At 30.2% G+C, this 18,373-nt stretch overlaps 3 protein-coding genes and 2 long non-coding RNA genes across 10 annotated transcripts; 2 read left to right on the forward strand and 3 right to left on the reverse strand.

The window, feature by feature from the left end:
* Positions 1–1,340: 1,340 nt before the first annotated feature.
* On the forward strand, positions 1,341–3,157 carry LOC149032604 (uncharacterized). 2 transcript variants are annotated; one of them, XR_016176531.1, is made up of 3 exons: positions 1,825–2,444; positions 2,591–2,799; positions 2,872–3,157. It is a non-coding gene; the product is annotated as an uncharacterized LOC149032604 (long non-coding RNA). The 2 variants fall into 2 exon arrangements; XR_016176530.1 differs by having other exon boundaries at positions 1,341–2,444; positions 2,591–3,157.
* On the reverse strand, positions 2,643–3,932 carry LOC149032605 (uncharacterized). The gene is made up of 2 exons (XR_016176532.1): positions 3,102–3,932; positions 2,643–3,040 (listed from the first exon to the last, which is right to left on the reverse strand). It is a non-coding gene; the product is annotated as an uncharacterized LOC149032605 (long non-coding RNA).
* Positions 3,933–6,741: 2,809 nt separating this feature from the next.
* Mad1 (Mitotic arrest-deficient 1) lies at positions 6,742–12,256 on the reverse strand. Of its 5 annotated transcripts, none has more exons than XM_089172419.1 (10): positions 12,124–12,256; positions 11,032–11,298; positions 10,700–10,930; positions 10,168–10,604; positions 9,599–10,051; positions 9,208–9,506; positions 7,802–9,028; positions 7,552–7,705; positions 7,165–7,397; positions 6,742–7,090 (listed from the first exon to the last, which is right to left on the reverse strand). In XM_089172419.1, the coding sequence occupies exons 1-7, from the start codon at positions 12,142–12,144 to the stop codon at positions 8,676–8,678; spliced, it is 2,061 nt and encodes a 686-aa protein (XP_089028545.1). In that variant the 5' UTR covers positions 12,145–12,256; the 3' UTR covers positions 6,742–7,090; positions 7,165–7,397; positions 7,552–7,705; positions 7,802–8,675. The 5 variants fall into 5 exon arrangements, with proteins under 5 accessions (XP_089028545.1, XP_089028546.1, XP_089028548.1 ...); XM_089172420.1 differs by having other exon boundaries at positions 7,797–9,028; XM_089172422.1 differs by lacking the exon at positions 12,124–12,256 and adding exons at positions 11,377–11,405; positions 11,652–11,860 and having other exon boundaries at positions 7,552–9,028.
* A 159-nt stretch (positions 12,257–12,415) lies between these two features.
* On the forward strand, positions 12,416–14,001 carry LOC107072105 (venom serine carboxypeptidase). Its single transcript, XM_015331763.2, has 2 exons — positions 12,416–12,712; positions 12,791–14,001. Exons 1-2 carry the CDS (start codon positions 12,425–12,427, stop codon positions 13,895–13,897), a joined length of 1,395 nt encoding a protein of 464 aa, XP_015187249.1. The 5' UTR covers positions 12,416–12,424; the 3' UTR covers positions 13,898–14,001.
* A 174-nt stretch (positions 14,002–14,175) lies between these two features.
* On the reverse strand, positions 14,176–16,009 carry Ppt2 (palmitoyl-protein thioesterase 2). The gene is made up of 4 exons (XM_015331764.2): positions 15,788–16,009; positions 15,295–15,544; positions 15,082–15,200; positions 14,176–14,984 (listed from the first exon to the last, which is right to left on the reverse strand). Exons 1-4 carry the CDS (start codon positions 15,941–15,943, stop codon positions 14,637–14,639), a joined length of 873 nt encoding a protein of 290 aa, XP_015187250.2. The 5' UTR covers positions 15,944–16,009; the 3' UTR covers positions 14,176–14,636.
* Positions 16,010–18,373: the final 2,364 nt, after the last annotated feature.

An 18,373-nucleotide genomic window follows, 5' to 3' on the forward strand; every position in this document is an offset into this window, starting at 1 on the left:
AAACATATACACAAACTCTGAAAAAACCCAAAAAAACATATACACAAACTTTTAAAATACCCAAAAAAACATATACACAAACTCTGAAAAAACCCAAAAAAACATATACACAAACTCTGAAAAAACCCAAAAAAACATATACACAAACTTTTAAAATACCCAAAAAAACATATACACAAACTTTTAAAATACCCAAAAAAACATATACACAAACTTTTAAAATACCCAAAAAAACATACACAAACTTTTAAAATACACAAAAAAACGTATACACAAACTTTTAAAATACCCAAAAAAACATATACACAAACTTTGAAAATACCAAAAAAAACATATACACAAACTTTGAAAATACCAAAAAAAACATTTACACAAACTCTTAAAAAACCACAAAAAAACATATACACAAACTCTTAAAAAACCCAAAAAAACATATACACAAACTTTTAAAATACCCTAAAAAACATATACACAAACTCTGAAAAAACCCAAAAAAACATATACACAAACTTTTAAAATACCCAAAAAAACATATACACAAACTCTGAAAAAACCCAAAAAAAACATATACACAAACTTTTAAAATACCCAAAAAAACATATACACAAACTCTGAAAAAACCCAAAAAAAACATATAGACAAACTTTTAAAATACCCAAAAAAACATATACACAAACTCTGAAAAAACCCAAAAAAACATATACACAAACTTTTAAAATACCCTAAAAAACATATACACAAACTCTGAAAAAACCCAAAAAAACATATACACAAACTTTTAAAATACCCAAAAAAACATATACACAAACTCTGAAAAAACCCAAAAAAAACATATACACAAACTTTTAAAATACCCAAAAAAACATATACACAAACTCTGAAAAAACCCAAAAAAACATATACACAAACTTTTAAAATACCCTAAAAAACATATACACAAACTCTGAAAAAACCCAAAAAAACATATACACAAACTTTTAAAATACCCAAAAAAACATATACACAAACTTTTAAAATACCCAAAAAAACATATACACAAACTTTTAAAATACCCAAAAAAACATATACACAAACTCTAAAAAAACCCAAAAAAAACATATACACAAACTCTTAAAATACCCAAAAAAACATATACACAAACTCTGAAAAAACCCAAAAAAAACATATACACAAACTCTTAAAAACCCACAAAAAAACATAAACACACAAACTCCTAATAAACCCAATAAAAAAAAAAAATAAATAAATAAATTGATACACACATACTGACTTAACCCTCGCGCGCGTGAATATTAAAACGCACACACACATAATGAAAGAACCCTCGCGCGTGACCTTGACCCACATAATGAATGAAACTCGCGCGCTACCTTGCCCTGGATGTCCTTGACCTTCGATGACCTTGACCTGTAAAATCGGCTACAGGCACGGCCTCACGATTGATTGCCACCCCATTAACTAGAGACCAGGCCCCCTCTAATACTAGAAGACCCCCAATTTTCTTATTCTAATTCTTTACTACTACTACTACTATTTCATGCTTCTACTATTTCATGCTTTTACTACTATTTCATCCTTCTACTACTACTACTACTATTTCAAGCTACTACTACTACTACTACATGCAACTACTACTACTACTACTCCTCATCCCTTTTTCCAAAGGCTGTCATTCTCAGGAGCAAGCTGAATACAACGCTCAGGCCTAAGCGTGTATTGCAACCTGCTCCTGAGCGCAGCCACAGGAGTACTCTGCTTCTGCAGAGTCGGGGTCGCACCCCGATGCGTTGAAATCCACGCGCTTTGCACCTCCCTTTATACTAAATCGGCAAGCCCAACGCTACCGAGTTCAAGACGCCATCTCGTAATTATATATGCAAATGAACTGTACAGCTGACATACATCAAGTTGTAATGGCTTCTCCCTCTTGTCAATCTCGCATGACATCCATTACTTTACTTTAAAATAACATTGCCTTTTATTTTTTTTTATTCTATCTTATTATATAAACAAGTGCAAATATTCTTGTTGTTGTTGTTGTTTAAAATCTTTTATAAACTAATGTGCAGTGGTCGTCTATTTATTATAATATAGTAAAATCTATTATGTGCAATGATTTATTTCTTCTTGAAAGTAACATAACCACGAGACGTGCCAATTTTATCTTTCTAACGTGATATAGCCTCTTAAAAAAATTAATAATTTTCATTATACGTTATTACACATATATGTCTACAAGTAAAGTGGTATTTTTCTTATGCTAACATATCCATACTTAGTGAAATGGTTTGCTATTTTAATTACATATAACCTCTCTCAAGTGCAATGGTTTTCTATTTAACTTTTTACATAACCTTTAGTGCAATGGTTATTAAATTAACACGTTCCGTTCATTATATGTACAACTCACGTGGTTATTACATAATTATTTAATATGCTAAAAGGTTTGTGTTTATAATAAATTCAATTCTCTATTAAAATGTTCATGCATTAAAAAAAATTCCTTATACGACAAAAAACACATAAATTTGTTTCATAATTAAATTTTACAATAATTAATAATGACATATAATGGTTGATTTCATTAAAGGAAAATTTCAATGGCTTGGATGATAGGATAGGTGACAAAAAAAGAAATAAAATTTGACACGAAACGTGGTAATCCAAAGTAACCTCAAGTGTGCAATGGTATACTTTGTAAGTCGACAAGTAACCTTTAAAGTGCAATGGTATACTTTTCCTGTCGACCTGTCCACCTGTACAGTGCAATAATATTCTTTTTACATTTACATAATAATAGTAAGTACAATGATATTCTTCTTAAGTTAACATAATACTAATAATAATAAGTACAATGGTTTTCTTTTGTAGATCACAAACACAAATCCAACGGCTTTCTTCTTAAGCAGATATCTAACATCAAGTTAAATGGATTTCTTATTAAGGAAATATCAAACGTCAAGTCCAATAGTTTTTTTTTCTTCACAAGATATCAAACATCAAGTCCAATGGGTTTCTTCTTAAGGTGATTTGGTGATCACTGCAAAAAAAAAGAAGAGAATAAGAAAAGAATTATTATAAATAAAAACAATATTATTCACTTAATTATGATTGCATCACTGTAAGAAATTTTGTTAATTAAATACTTTACACTTTACTACACAATACTTTACACAAAAGTACAATGTGACAGCAGGTAGCCATCTTGAATTTGTCCCAGAGATGTGTTTTCTTTCGTCGTCTAGATGGCGATACATATTCTCTCTACCAGTCGGTAACTAAAGTAAAAATTTATGTAAACTTATAAAAAATTAATTATATTATATTAACTTACGTTTTATATCACAAAAATAAATGTATTTTAAACAAGATTATTATTTTTACCTCTTATTGTCTAATATAGTTGCATCCTATTTCTATAATAAAATACATGATAGTATTTCTACAAAAAATCACAAATGAATCCATACAAATATATACATTTTTCTGCTCTTAGTCGATTCCCAGTAAAATAAGTACATTAATAAATTTAGTACATATAGTAAGAACTGCAAACACTAGAATGTAATTATCCATTTCTTTTCTTAATTTGTGATAACTAGGAAACATTTTTTCTATCTAATATTCTTTTCATAAAATATTACTACTCTATATATGGTTTGCTTCTAGTTCAAGTATAAACAGTGACATAACCACAACTGCAATGATTTTCTATTTCAGTTTACATAACTTCAAATTCAATGCTATTCTAAACTTTCTATTTCAAAAATATTTCATTAATATGCTAAAATGTATATATGTTAATAATAAATTCAATTGTCTACTAAAATATTTCTATTAAAATGTTCATGCATTATAAATAAAAAAAAAATACCTTATACGACCAAAAAAAACATATAAGTTTCTTAACTTGTAACATTTATAATAATTAATACTTACATGTAATGGTTGATTTTATTAAAGGAAAATTAAATGGCTTGGATGATAGGATAGGTTATAAAAAAGAAATAAAATTTGACACAAAACGTGGTAATCCAAAGTAACCTAAAGTGTGCAATGGTATACTTTGTAAGTCGACAAGTAACCTTTAAAGTGCAATGGTATACTTTTCCTGTCGACCTGTCCACCTGTACAGTGCAATAATATTCTTTTTACATTTACATAATAATAGTAAGTACAATGATATTCCTTTTAACTTAACATAATAATAATAATAATAAGTACAATGGTTTTCTATTTTAGATCACAAACACAAATCCAATGGTTTTCTTCTTAAACATTGATATCTAACATCAAGTCCAATGGTTTTTTTTTCTTCACAAGATATCAAACGTCAAGTCCAATGGTTTTTTTTTCTTCACAAGATATCACACATCAAATCCAAAGGTTTTTTTTCTTCACAAGATATCACACGTCAAGTCCAATGGTTTTCTTCTTAAGCTGAATTGCCGAGCACTAATCACTAAAAAAAAACAATAGAATATGAACTGAATTAGTATTGTAAATAAAAACAATATTATTCACTTAATTAAAGCATCACTATTGAATTTTTGTTAATTAAATACTTAACTTTACTGCACGTGGCAGTATACAATGGCAGGTGGCCATCTTGATTGTGTCCAAGCGCGATGTATTTTCTTTCGTCTAGATGAAGAAACATATTGTACTTGTCGGTAAGTGAAATAAATATTTCCATCATTTGATGATAACAGCATAATTTTACCAGTCGGTACAATGAAGTAATAGCTAGTACCGCTGCTAGATGGCGATACATATTCTCTTTACCAGTCGGTGATAAAAGACTAATTTCCTAATATACATTTTTATTAATTGATTAAAAAGTTAATAAAATCCCAATCATTTATACTATATGATAACAAAATAAATGTATTTGAATAGTATTATAATATTTACTTCCTCTTTAAAATAACTTATTATAATATTTACCTCTTTACATATTTTTTTCTAGATTAGTTTGTAATAATAGCAGCTGCATATTCTTTTTCCATAATAATAGTAATGAAATGAAATGAAATTCCTTGCAAAAGAAAGTATTAATTAACAAATACATCAATTTTTCTTGTCAGCTAATGGAAAAAAAGTAATATCTTCTATTACCGTGTGTACGTAAAACTTGATAAAAAATTTTAACTTGATTTGAATGTCGGTAATATAATGTATTTGCCACGTGTGTTATCCATATATCTTGTGATGATAACTAAGATATACATTTCTTCTCGTATTCTTTTGATAAAATATTACACAATATGTACATATTGTTTTCTCGCAATGCAAGTATAATAAGAACACAGAGTGCATTAAACTGGAATTGCGTGCAGCAGAATTAAAGTGATGGTTAAAAAAACCCTCATGACTGTATGGGATATTTGGTTATGGATGGAGTCATAGGATTGCGTGGAAAGTTGAAGTGATGGTTTAAAAAACCCTCATGATCGTGTGGAGTCTCTCCTTTTGAATGGTGTCATTGGTGTGCGTGGAAAGTTGGTGTGATGGAATTGCATGTAAAGTTGTTTTGCTAAGAAAAGGGACAGAAATGTTTAGATAATGCATAAAGTTAAGAGACAAACTAATCCACACATATATTTTAATAATTAGTAAAATTTCGTATAACAAAATACATATTGATGTACCTTAGTAGTAACTAATATTTGTTAAAATAAATTGATATAATGAGAACATCCTGAATTCATCTATATATACTCGGATTTAATAAAGAAAATTATTTTCCTTTGGTTATGACGTAATACTATTGTACCACACACCAATACATCCCATTTGTATTTATTTTCATCCAGAATTGGCAATCACTAATCACTAAAAAGAGAAGAGAATATGAAAAGAATTATTCTAAATACAAAATATTATTCTTTTGATTATGATTGCATCACTATTGCATTTCTTTAATTAAATATTTAATAGTGCACGTGGTAATACACGACACGGCAGCCATCTTGATTTTTTCCTCAGCAATGTGTTGCCCGCGAAAATTCAAATAATAAGAAATGTTTTTTTATCATTAATCCGTAACCACAAAATTAATTATAATAATAATAATACTTTTATTATCTGAAACAATATTTATTTTCAAGTGTGTTTATGTAATATTTTAAAAATAAGTCATAAATATGTTTTTAGTAACAAATTAAATATGTCATTTTGTTGTTGTTCAGTTAATAAAAGTCGATTACTGTAACATGAATTACTACTACATATAATTGTACATGCATCGAAATATTTTGTTACATAATAATTAATTTTCCATGAAATTATATTCTTATGGTCACGCATGAGAATTAATGTAATATTTTTTAACTATATATATACACTATCATCACATCAACATATATATGTATAGTTTATGCAAAACACTAATGTATTATAAGAAAAGAAATATATGTGTATATATAGAGTATATATTAATGATGATCATGATTGAATTTTTCTTAAGGAAGATGCTGATGATGATGATGATGATGATGATGATGATGATGATGATGATGATGATCTAACATAAAAGACACAGTCATTTTTATTAATTGATTAAAAATTAAGAAAATCTTAATCATTTACTATATGATACAAATAAGTGTATTTTAATAGTATTATAATATTTACTTCTTTTTCTAACTAAATTATTATATTTACCTCTTAACATATTATTGTCTAGATTATTTTTAATCAGAGCAGCTGCATTCTATTCCCATAATAATTCACATGAAATTCCTTGCAAATAAGATATTTATTAACAAATACATCAATTTTTCTTGTCAGCCAATGAAGAAAACATATCTTCTATTACTGTGTACAAAACTTGATTAAAAAGATTTTGTTCCATAATAGAGTTCCCTTATATAATGTATTTGCCATTTGTTTTCTTATTTTGTGATAACTAAGATACATTTGTTCTGGTATTCTTTTGATAGAATATTACTACATATGATTTTCTCGCAGTGCAAGTATAATAAGAACAGTGCATTCAAAAATCTTTCATAGTTGCACTATTGTTGAATTCTTCTTATCAATCTTGATAATAATGATTAGGCATTTCTAGTCAAATTATTTACCTATCCTGTTAAATGAATCAGTTTATCAATCAGTTTGATATAGGTTTGTTTTTTACAAATACAAGATTGCAATGCTTACCTTTTGACACATTCTTGTCTTGATTATTCTTTGTTACTGCAGCTGCATTCTATTTACATAATATTATAGAATAAAACTCTTTTTCGGATTACATAATCAATGCAAATCTTTTAATCGTTAGTCGTAAGAAAATGAAATATATATATCCATTTATCGAATGGTGTAATGAATTCTTCTTCTCGTGAGTATAATGTTCTTGGATTAGAATTAAAAATATAGATCTGCATGTTGATCTAAAAATATTTAAAAAAGTAGTTTATATATAAATACCAAAATAAGTTTGAAGAGAGAAAATGTTTAGATAATGCATAAAGTTAAAAGACAAAATAATCCATATATTTTAATAATTAGTAGAATTTCGTATAACAAAATATATACTTTACTTACTAGTATTTGTTATAATAATTTGATAAAACGAACGTCTCGAATTCATCTGCATTCTCGGATTTAATTAAGAAAATTATTTTTCTTAGGTTATGACATAACACTGTCCCACAGCACTTTATCCAGTTTAATTATTTTCATCCAGAATTGGCGATCACTAAATAAAGAATATGAAACGAATTATTATAAATAAAAAATATTATTCACTTGATTATTGCATCACTAAAAGGATTTTTTTAATTAAATACTTTACACTGCACATAGCCGGTATTTACGGTATTCAAAGTACATTGACAGGTAGCCATCTTGATTTTATCCTAGTGATGTTTTGTCTTTTGTCTAGATGGCGAAACATATTCTACTAGTCGGTAAGACATAGTAACATTTACTTCCGCTAGATGGCAGCCTAAATTTACTAGTCGGTACAGTGAAGTAATATCTAGTATTGATAGATGGCGAAACATATGTTACCAGTCGGTAATAAAATACAAATAACTCACACACTATATGTTTTTATTAATTGATTAAAAATAAATGCAACCCACAAATCAATTTTTACATGATAAAAGTAAGTTTATTTTAATAGTATTATAATATTTACTTCTTCTTTTAACTAAATTATTATATTTGCCTCTTAACATATTATTGTCTAGATAATTTTTAATCAGAGCAGCTGCATTCTATTCGCATAATAATTGACATGGAATTCCTTGCAAAGAAGATATTAATTTATATAAATACATACATTTTTTTTGTCAGTCAAAGAACAATAATATCTTCGATTATCGTTTATAAACCTGGTAAAAGATTTTGTACAAGAATATAGTTTCCTAATATAATGTATTTGCCACTTGTTTTCAAATTATAAATAATAAAATTGTCGAATTTGATGATGTGAATTAGAATATTTACAACAATATTTAATAGCTTCTATGGTGAGATATAATTTATTAAGTATTACACGTGTTTCTAGTATACTTCAATTCCATACAAATGAATACTTTATACAATAATTAGTTATGCATTTTTTAATAAAGCAAATAAAGATGATGATGATGATTATCATGATGATGATTATCATGATGATGATTATCATGATGATGATGATGATGATGATGTAAATAAAATTAATTGATAACATTCGTCATTGTTTGTTGAAAATAGAGTTCAGATTGCACTGCATTAAGAAACATAGGAACACTGTGTTGTTTTTGTAAATGCCGCTCGATCAGAGTACCGAGAGTCGCAGAAAAAGCAGTTTCTAGAAGATCGACTCCTTCCTCGCCAACGTGAAAAAAAAGAAAGTCATCAGGAGATTCAGCGTATTGACTGGACAACTTGTAACGTCCTTCTTTAGTTCTGTCGACTCTCCAACCAAATAATTGATAACATGCTTGTCTGTACTCTTGAGAAGACGCTTTAAACGCTTCCTTGAGACGCGCAATCTTTATTTCATGAGTTTGCTTGAGTTCATTAATTTCTATATAATATAAAATTAATAAAAAAGAAAAAAAAAGATAAATCATGTATATATATATATATATATATATATATATATATATATATATATATATATATATATATATAAAATGTATACGTTTAATATTTTTAATAATATATTAAATAGTATGTTCTATTGCACAACAATACACTATTTACCCTGTATTTGTAAAGTAGACACCACTGTTCCTGCGCTGCCAGTAGCGACTTTTGCTCTCAGTTCTTCCAGCTCGCGCAATAATACCTTACGCTTCTCCTCAGCTTGCTGTTCTGCTATTGCAGCAGGATTCATGGTAAAGTGTAATACCCTAGCATTACTGTTAAAATCACCTTTCAAAGCTCGATGTTCTATTTCTCCTTTTAATCTTTCAATCTCTTCCCTCAACTTATTGCATTCTTCTTTTTGATTATTACCTTCTACAGATTCCAAATCGGTTTCTAATTTTGCAACCAAGTCCCTAATTGATCATTAAAATGATAATTATTTTAGTTACTACTACTATTTCATGCACTCCTATTGTATGGAACGATAGAGAATAATTTCAAATACCTGTATCCTTCGATAGTACGTTCTAATGAAGGAACTCTTTCAAGCATCGCATTACTACTGTCAACAGTCATTTCTTTTTCATACAAATCCAATTGCTGTCTATAACTGTCTCTTTCTCTGGTCACAAGCATCATTTTCTTTTGCAATCTGCTAACTAGTTTATTCAATTTTTCTTTTGACGATGTCGCATCTATAGCTAATTGTTTAGCTTGTTCGTAATTCCTTGACAAATTTTGGCACTCCCTTTGTGCCGCATCTAGTTTAGTTTTTAATTGACCTTCTTCTGCCATTAAAACTGCTTCTGCTTGTTGAAGTCGATGTAATTCGCGTTTCAATGCGGTAGGTCCACCATTAATTCCTATTGATTCGTACTCCGAGAGACGAAGTAATAATTCAGATTTTGTAGTTTCCAACATTGCTATCTGTTGTTCTAATTTTTCCGTATGCTCTAATCTATAAAATACATGTAGAAATATGTATTCAAGATTTAATGGAAAATAAATTTTAGATTTTTAATCAAATTGAATCATTAAAGATATAATGATACAAGAGTCAGCAGACCGATATACCTTTTAGTTATGCTAGCCATTTGTTCTTCTAAAAGTAATTTTCCCCTGACCGATTCCCTTAAAACTGCGATTGTTTCCTTAGCTGCATTCAATTCTTTTTCAAATTCGCTTGCTTTCGCTGCTCTTGCCACTAATTGTTTACCTTCCTCCCATAACGCTTTCTCCGACTCTAATTTTTCCATTTTAATCTTGATATTTTGAAGTTCTACATTTTGTATCTCGTAGTCCTTTTGAGATGCTCTACATTCTTTTAATTTTTCTTCCAATTGAGCTATTCTATCTTCGGCAGCTTGTAACTTCAATTGAACATCCGCTTGGGCTACATCATCCTTAGGTGGACAAGTTTTCTCTTGCACGGATGCATTTTTAAGATCCTCCAAAAGTTTTGCATTTTCATTTAATAAAGTTACAGTTTTTTGTTCTAAATTAACTTTTACCTAATTAAAAGAAAACAATTTATTAATTATTATATCATCGATGAGATCAATTAGTTAAAAAGAATAAAGAAGAAAGCAACTTAAAATGGCTTTACCTGAAATAGTTCTTTTTCTGCGACAGTTTGTGCTTCGCGTGCTTCTTGAATAGTTCTTCTAGCAACATCCAAACGCACTTCTAACTGTTTAATTGTCTGCTTTTCTTGATCTACTTGCATTTCTAAAAGATTTTTTTCTTTTTCAAATACTTCTTCCATTTGCCTACGAATTTTATGAAGTTGTTGAACTGCCGCTTCTTGATGCGATAATCTTGTTTTTAAGGAAACTACCTAGCAATATGTTCAGTTCAACGTATATATTTATTCAATTAGTATTACTACATTAGTATTAAATATATAATAATAATAATAATAATAATAATAATAATTACTTCTCCTTTTAATCTTCTCCATTCCCACGGACTACCAGGCACAGGATCACTTTCGCTTTTATTTAATATAGAATTACTGGCACTTGTATCATCCAGTCTTGGACGTTTTGGAGAAATACTGCATACATCGGTGCTATTAAAGATTGATGGATTACATGCTGTAGCAGATAGTCGAACGGAAACTCCACTATTTCGTCGATAACCTTCTGAGCCAGATCGAAGGTCTTTAATCATTTTAATTACACTTGTAGGATCCTTGTCATCCATCTATATGAACAATAATATATTTCTAACTTTAATAACAAATCTTTTTAATAAAGGGTACTTTTCATTATTATTTCTAACCTAGCTTTAGCACACCAAACCAATTTTAGCTAAAAACAAAATTACAATTTTAATCTCTTGCTATGTACAATTATAAAATGCACAACAATATGAATATAGAATATAATTTAACTCTATACCGTCATCTAGCGTTGCTAGCAACATAATGACTTTTCAAAATCAATATACATATACCTATTTGCTATTGCTATTAATTTTTGAAACATTTCTTTATAAAATATTATTTTCCATATTCGATAAATAATTATATTTGCGCTTTATATAGGTATACTAACCTTGATAAACGAATTTATTTAGGTTATTCGTACAAATGAATTTGCTTGAAATTCAACAGAAAAAAGAAAATACTGAAAAATAGTCTTTTATGTAGTAGTATGTACGCAGCTCAAGTGTTGTGTGTGTGTTCTCACGTGTATGTAATTATCTCTTATCTCTGTTATTTTAGAAAAGCTTTTAATGTACGTGCTTGAGCAGAGATGTCGTTTTTTTTTTTTTTTTTTTTTGTTAAAAAACAAAACAGACACACACATATTATAAATTTATTTATAAATAAAAGTATTTTTTTCCCAAACTCGTCCAAACGACGACCAATAAGATCATCGACAGCATTGTCAGTCTAAGGGTTAGGTTTTTAGGTTAGTTTCTTATTCTTAAAAATAATATTTGACGATGCCTTGATGCAATCTTGAAACCATCTATCAAATTACAATATCAAATTATTAATAAGCAGTTAAAAATGTTGCATACCTTTATTGAATGATCTTTCATGCGTATACGCCTGTAGGATTGTTTTGTTTGGCATATATCGTTGCTAAAAATATCGATAATCGATTGAAAATGTCGAGTGATCGCTTGCTTAATTATATATGTACATTTGAATGACTAAGCATGGAAATACCACAGTATACGTCCTAAATTAGTAAATGTGTACGTTTAATACGTAACAGAAGAAAAACCGAAAGAGAATCGTAAAAAATTGTTAAAGTTACATTATCAAGATTCACTCATAAATATATCTTTATATAAATATAGATATATATCAATAAGGATGAGCAAGTTACTTAGTTTATTAGTTTTGTTTGTGTTTATAAAAACAAACACGAATGCATTTACAAACATTTATGCAGAATCAAAAAGATGTCTTCCTGATGAAAATGCAGATGTTGGTAATCCTCTTTTCTTAACGCCGCTTATTGAAAGTGGAAAGATTGATGAAGCTCGAATGCAATCTATCGTTGAACACAGGGAAATGAGCTCTGTTAGTAGTTACGCAGGCTACTTAACAGTAAATAAGGAGTACGATTCTAATTTATTTTTCTGGTTCTTCCCTGCTAAGGTCAATATATATTACATTAATTTAAATAAATTAACAAGATGATATTTCTTAAATTAGAACTTTTTCTTCCATATATAGCATAATCCAAAGGATGCGCCAGTGGTATTGTGGTTAGAAGGTGGTCCAGGACTAAGTACCTTATTTAGTATTTTTATCTTACACGGACCATTTTTGATTACTTCAAACATACATCTTGCACCGCGTAATTATTCCTGGAGCAATTCTCACAATTTAATTTACATTGATAGCCCTGTTGGTACTGGTTACAGCTTCACTAAGAATGATGAAGGCTATGCCAGAAATGAAACCCAAATAGGAAAAGAAATTAATATTGCTTTAGTGCAGTTCTTTCAACTTTTTCCGGAACTTCAGAATAATGACTTTTTTGTTACTGGTGAATCTTACGCCGGAAAATATGTACCTGCTGTTTCTTATGCCATCAAAGATTACAATATTAACGCAAAAGTGAAAATAAATTTAAAAGGTTTGGCGATAGGAAATGGATATATAGATCCTGAGAATCAACTTGTATATAGCGATTATTTATATCAAATAGGTTTAATAGATATAAATCTAAAGAATTTGTTCCATCAATATGAGGAAAAAACACGTGATTTAATTAAACAAAAGAAATATGTGGATGCTTTAGAGACGATTAACGTATTATTCTCTGGTGATCCATCTATTTTTACAAATGCAACAGGTTTCAAATATTACTTTAATTATTTACAGACAGAGGAAACTAATGAATCACTATGGCTGTTAGAATGGGTGCAAAGAGCGGATGTTAGGCGTGCGATACATGTAGGCAATTGTACCTTTAATTTTACAAGTGAAATAGTTGAGAATTATTTGAAAACAGATATAATGCAATCTGTAGCTGTACTGGTATCAGATTTATTACAACATTATAGGGTTCTCCTTTATAATGGTCAACTTGATATTATTGTTGCATATCCGTATGTTCTTAATTTTTTGCAAAATTTAAAATGGTCTGGTGCAGAGAAATATAAAACGGTTGATCGTAAGCAGTGGCGGGTTGAAGATGAGTTGGCTGGTTATACAAAGTCTATTGATAATCTAACAGAAGTTCTTGTTCGAAATGCAGGTCATTTGGTTCCTTATGACCAACCTCGTTGGGCTCTCGATCTTATTACTCGCTTTACGCGTAACGAACAATTCTAATTAATGTGATACTTTTCACTATTTTGTTGATTTTAATAATATAATATAATATAATATAAAATAGAATAAAAAAAAAAAAAAAAAAAAAATAAAAAGAGAAACAATATGTAAAGAAGAAATGTTAAGTTTGTTGTTAAAGTTTATAAACAAGTGTAGAGGTATAGTTTCCATCAACAAATAGGTGCAGCAAACTAGATTGCAAGAACTACAAGATTGTCAGGTGAATATGAGAGTGATGTACGTACTGCAATTTTCAATAATATTTAAAATAATAATAATAATAATAATAATAAAATTATATTATTTTATAGCTTTTTACATAAATATACTTATTTAAAAAGATTCAAAATTGACAATTGTAATCAATATTGGAGCTGTAAAAAATTGTTTCAGATTTTATAAAATGATATTTTGTATAATAGTTTGATGTTTATATGCGCATACACATATACAAAAGGAAACATTTTCACTAATATTGTAATAAAATGTTTGAAAAATGATATATACTGCGTACATGAGTATATAGAGAATATAAATGAACACAATAAATCAATCCATTATGGAGCTAAAAATGACAGCCTTTACTGGAAGATGATTAGTCTTTAAGTTAAATCGTTCGAATAAATGCAAACTTGTAAAAATTGTAATTAATTCTTTGGGCAATACGAATACATATATTATTTAATAGCGATTAGGAATTGTTACCAATATTAATTTAACTTGATTAGTAATATGTTCTTTAATCTAAATATGGCAATAAAAATTCATCTATTATCGATATATTTTTGTGCCATCCATAATGAGGTATTCCCGGGACAGTAATAATATTCAATTTTCCCTCTTTGTCTAGAGTTTGAAGACCAATCAGGTCATCCTGATAAATAGATCTATTGCGTAATTCGACGACCGTTTCATTTTGATCATAGTATCCAAATTGACTGCTTTGCCAAGGAGTAATGACACCATCATCTGGACCGCCAATGAGTATCATACGGTTTAATTTTGCAAGGCCCGATTTGTAGACAATTTTATTGGTTTCCTCATTATTCACATATGGCAAAAATTTGCTGTACTTGAGGTATAATTCCTAATGCGATAGTAACAATCTTGATTAGATTAAATCTACATCTTATCATAAACATTAAAAACTTAACATTAAAAATGAAAGAAAGACGACAGTAAACCTGGTGGTGTGGATCATTCCAATAGTTCCCTACGCTTGTGAGCTGTCCAACTTTAGAATAAAACAATTCATAGGCTGTTTCACATACCAAGTTTGGAAAGAATAAATGTAGGAAGCGAGCTAGATTAAAATTTGATATTAATATCCCAATAGATACATCATTATTATAACTAAGATAATTTTTGATAATATTGTATATTATAATTTGCCTTACTTCCATACTGTCCTGCTTGAGGCGAACTTAACGATATAAAATTCCTTACATTATGTTGAGGAAATCTCTGTAAAATAGCTCTAGCAAGTAAACCTCCCTGACTATAGCCTATCAAATTGATTCCTTCAGGAAAAGCTGCACCTATAGATATAACATCCATTCCTATTTCTTCTACTTGACGCCACATAGGTTTCAAGCTTTCCCAACCAGCAAATCTAATAATATTATAAACCTGACTTCCAGGATGCATCTAGAACAAAATAGTAACGTTTTATTGTCATATGTGTCATATGTATGTATATAACAATATGTAATATGAAAAGTGAATTATCCAATTGAGAGATAATTTAAATGATTGCGCGATGAAAAGTTTTAAAAACATTGCATAATGTCAAGAACAGCTGTTCCTGGTTAAACTATCATTTTTGCATGAGATAATCAACATAGTACAATAGCGACATCTAGATAGATATTGTTGTTTTGTAAAACTTACTTCTTCTATTCTGTTACTGATAAGTTCCATGCTATCACTGCCAGTAAGTACCCCGTGAATTACTACCACGGCGTGATACGATTTTTCTCCATTACTGCATAATATTATTATTAAAAAAGATATATTTACTAGCCAGAGATATCGTACAATCGCCATGTTTTGTTATATTAAATGACAGTTTGTGCATAAAAGTGGGATGATCATTTTTGAACTTGTAATAGCGCCAGGTTAAACGAAAAATGCGGTAGAATTGCATAACACTTATTACAGTTTTGATTTTTCTGCAGCCGATAAAACGGTGATCCTACTTATCAACGTCAGTTAATCAAACTAGCAACATTAACTGTAAAGCTATAGCGCAAGTTTCTTGGTTAAATGTTCTTATATTGTATCTTGTTTTTTTCTTTTTTTTTTTTCATATTATTTAATTTTTCGTACAATTAACTCTCTTCTCAAAAATAGATTTGAAAATGGTACGAAGGAATAGCGGGCGATCTTCTTTGATGAGTGAACGCTCCAACACATCGGGCGGGGGTAACATCCTTAGACATTTTTGGATCTTTGCTGAAAGTATGAAACGCGAGTAACTGAATGTTATTAAATTTATACAGATTAATAATATTGTCGTATATTTAACTACGTATATCTTAATCTATTAATATATTCAAGTATATTTAATCGTATCTAATAATATGTCACAAAGGTGAATCTTTCACTAACTGCTGTGTCAGAAGCTAATCGAATTCGTGTATGTCTCTTGGAATACGAATTGAAGCGATCATTGATCGCTTTAGTTCGGCATTTAAGGGTTGAAGATGGGAGCAAAATAAGGGAAAATAAGGGAAAATAAGGGAAAATAAGAGAAAGTGTACGCGTGCGCGCGAGCACTAAAGGAATCCAATTGCATAGGGCAGTAGTGCGTAGGCGAATAGTAGCTAGTCGCACCCTAATACTTATGGGAGAGTTTGTATGGTAGGTGGGGGTGGGGCACGTGGCATTTCCCGAGCTCGCTCTGAGCACTATACATCACTTCGCTCTGACATCAACCCTCCCGCCGCTGCCACCGCCGCAGCCGCTACGGCGAACCTCATGTGCCGAAGTAACGCGACGTCGAGCGCATTGTTTCGAACGCCGTCATCCACGCGATTATCAGGCATTTGCCCCCTCGAACAACAACAACCCCTTTTCTCTCCTAATACTCGATCCTCCTTTCAGTCGCCTTTTCATGAACAGGCGAATATTATTATCAGCTATAGGTAAGAACCTTTCTCTGTCATCCCGTTATAAATAAGCGAAGTCTTTGCACGAACGCCGATAAATTTTCACACAATCAATGAATTATTTGCAAGTGGATGAAAAATTCTCTATCTAATATAAGATTTGGAAAATATCAATGAGTTTTGTTAGCCAAATTAGAACAAAGTAAAGATGAGAGGTAAAAAGCGAAATAGATAGTCGGTTAATCCAATTCCACGTTTAAACTCGACCGCTGCGAAGATGGCGAAGTTGGTGAAGATGGCGAAGATGGCGAAGATGGCGAAGATGGCGAAAAAAGCGACGGAAGTGGTTTTGTGCGCAAGACCACCCTCGTCGCTCCCTTCATGTATTTTCTTCTTTTTTAGCGTTTAATCAAGGATATTCGCGGTCGGCTGGCTTGCTATTTTAGTTCACCATGTCCTTGTCCGTACCATGGGGAGGAGAATGCGGGTGAAGAAATCTTTCTTGACCTCCCTACTTAAGAAGTCTTCCTATTTTTCTTTTCTCTACCTTTGTACGAAAGAAATTTGTAGTAATCGTAAAAAAGCAACAACTCGATTGGTCAAGTTTTTTCGGAGCTCATTCATTTCGATGCTTCTCGAGTTTGTTTTAGATAGAAATTTTCATCGCTACTGTAATAAAATGTAAAACCATATTTAGGCGTTAGTTATACTAAGTGAACTGTACATTTGTTTGTAAACGAATGAGTAGCGACGGTAATATTATACTAGCAAACATTTTGGAAAAACATCATCATTATTATCTTTTGTTTCTTGAACGATTTTTTTTTCAATCATTTAATTTCATTTAATTACATTTAAATCAAACTTGATAGTAAGTTTAGAAATAGAAAAATAATAGTTAGTTAATTTATAATTTTTCTTCGAAATAACATGTAAAGAGTAAGGGTTAAACACAATCGATAGTATCGTTCGTAGGAACGTGTTAACACATCTGTCGTTCGAGAAAAGGATCGACTAACGGAGAGTCCATTTAAGCTACTGTCGTCAGTTCTTTGGTAAGTACAAAGACGCACGATGGCAAAGACGAAGTGGGTGGTACGATGTCGTAGAAACGACCTGGAGATTAGCGTTAATTACAGACTCGAGTCGTTCCGGGGTTGGGACGGGGCGCGAGGTATTTGTCACTCGGCACTGCTACTGCTCTTGGGTTCCTCCTGTTGTTGGGCTTCAGCTCCTGCTCCAACTCCTGCTCCAACTCCTGCTCCAACTCCTGCTCCAACTCCTCGTTCTGAATATTAATAACCTCGACGGTCCTTCGCCAACACCCTTCCTCGCACCCTTCCTCGCACCCTTCCTCGCACCTTTT

Source organism: Polistes dominula, unplaced genomic scaffold (genome assembly GCF_049000335.1).
Source record: "Polistes dominula isolate Pdom_NZ unplaced genomic scaffold, Pdom_raw_medaka contig_73, whole genome shotgun sequence".
In the NCBI taxonomy this organism is placed as follows: Eukaryota; Metazoa; Arthropoda; class Insecta; order Hymenoptera; family Vespidae; genus Polistes; species Polistes dominula.

Coding starts and splice junctions, on each gene's coding strand:
- Mad1 (XM_089172419.1), bottom strand. CDS start 12,144: ATGAAAGATCATTCAATAAAG. Junction 10,931..11,031: donor GGAGAAGATTAAAAGGAGAA/GTAATTATTATT, acceptor ACATATTGCTAG/GTAGTTTCCTTAAAAACAAG. Junction 10,052..10,167: donor ATGGCTAGCATAACTAAAAG/GTATATCGGTCT, acceptor TGTATTTTATAG/ATTAGAGCATACGGAAAAAT.
- Ppt2 (XM_015331764.2), bottom strand. CDS start 15,943: ATGGCGATTGTACGATATCTCTGGCTAGTAAATATATCTTTTTTAATA. Junction 15,201..15,294: donor TCAAGCAGGACAGTATGGAA/GTAAGGCAAATT, acceptor ATTTTAATCTAG/CTCGCTTCCTACATTTATTC. Junction 14,985..15,081: donor GGAATGATCCACACCACCAG/GTTTACTGTCGT, acceptor CTATCGCATTAG/GAATTATACCTCAAGTACAG.
- LOC107072105 (XM_015331763.2), top strand. CDS start 12,425: ATGAGCAAGTTACTTAGTTTATTAGTTTTGTTTGTGTTTATAAAAACA. Junction 12,713..12,790: donor TCTGGTTCTTCCCTGCTAAG/GTCAATATATAT, acceptor TTCCATATATAG/CATAATCCAAAGGATGCGCC.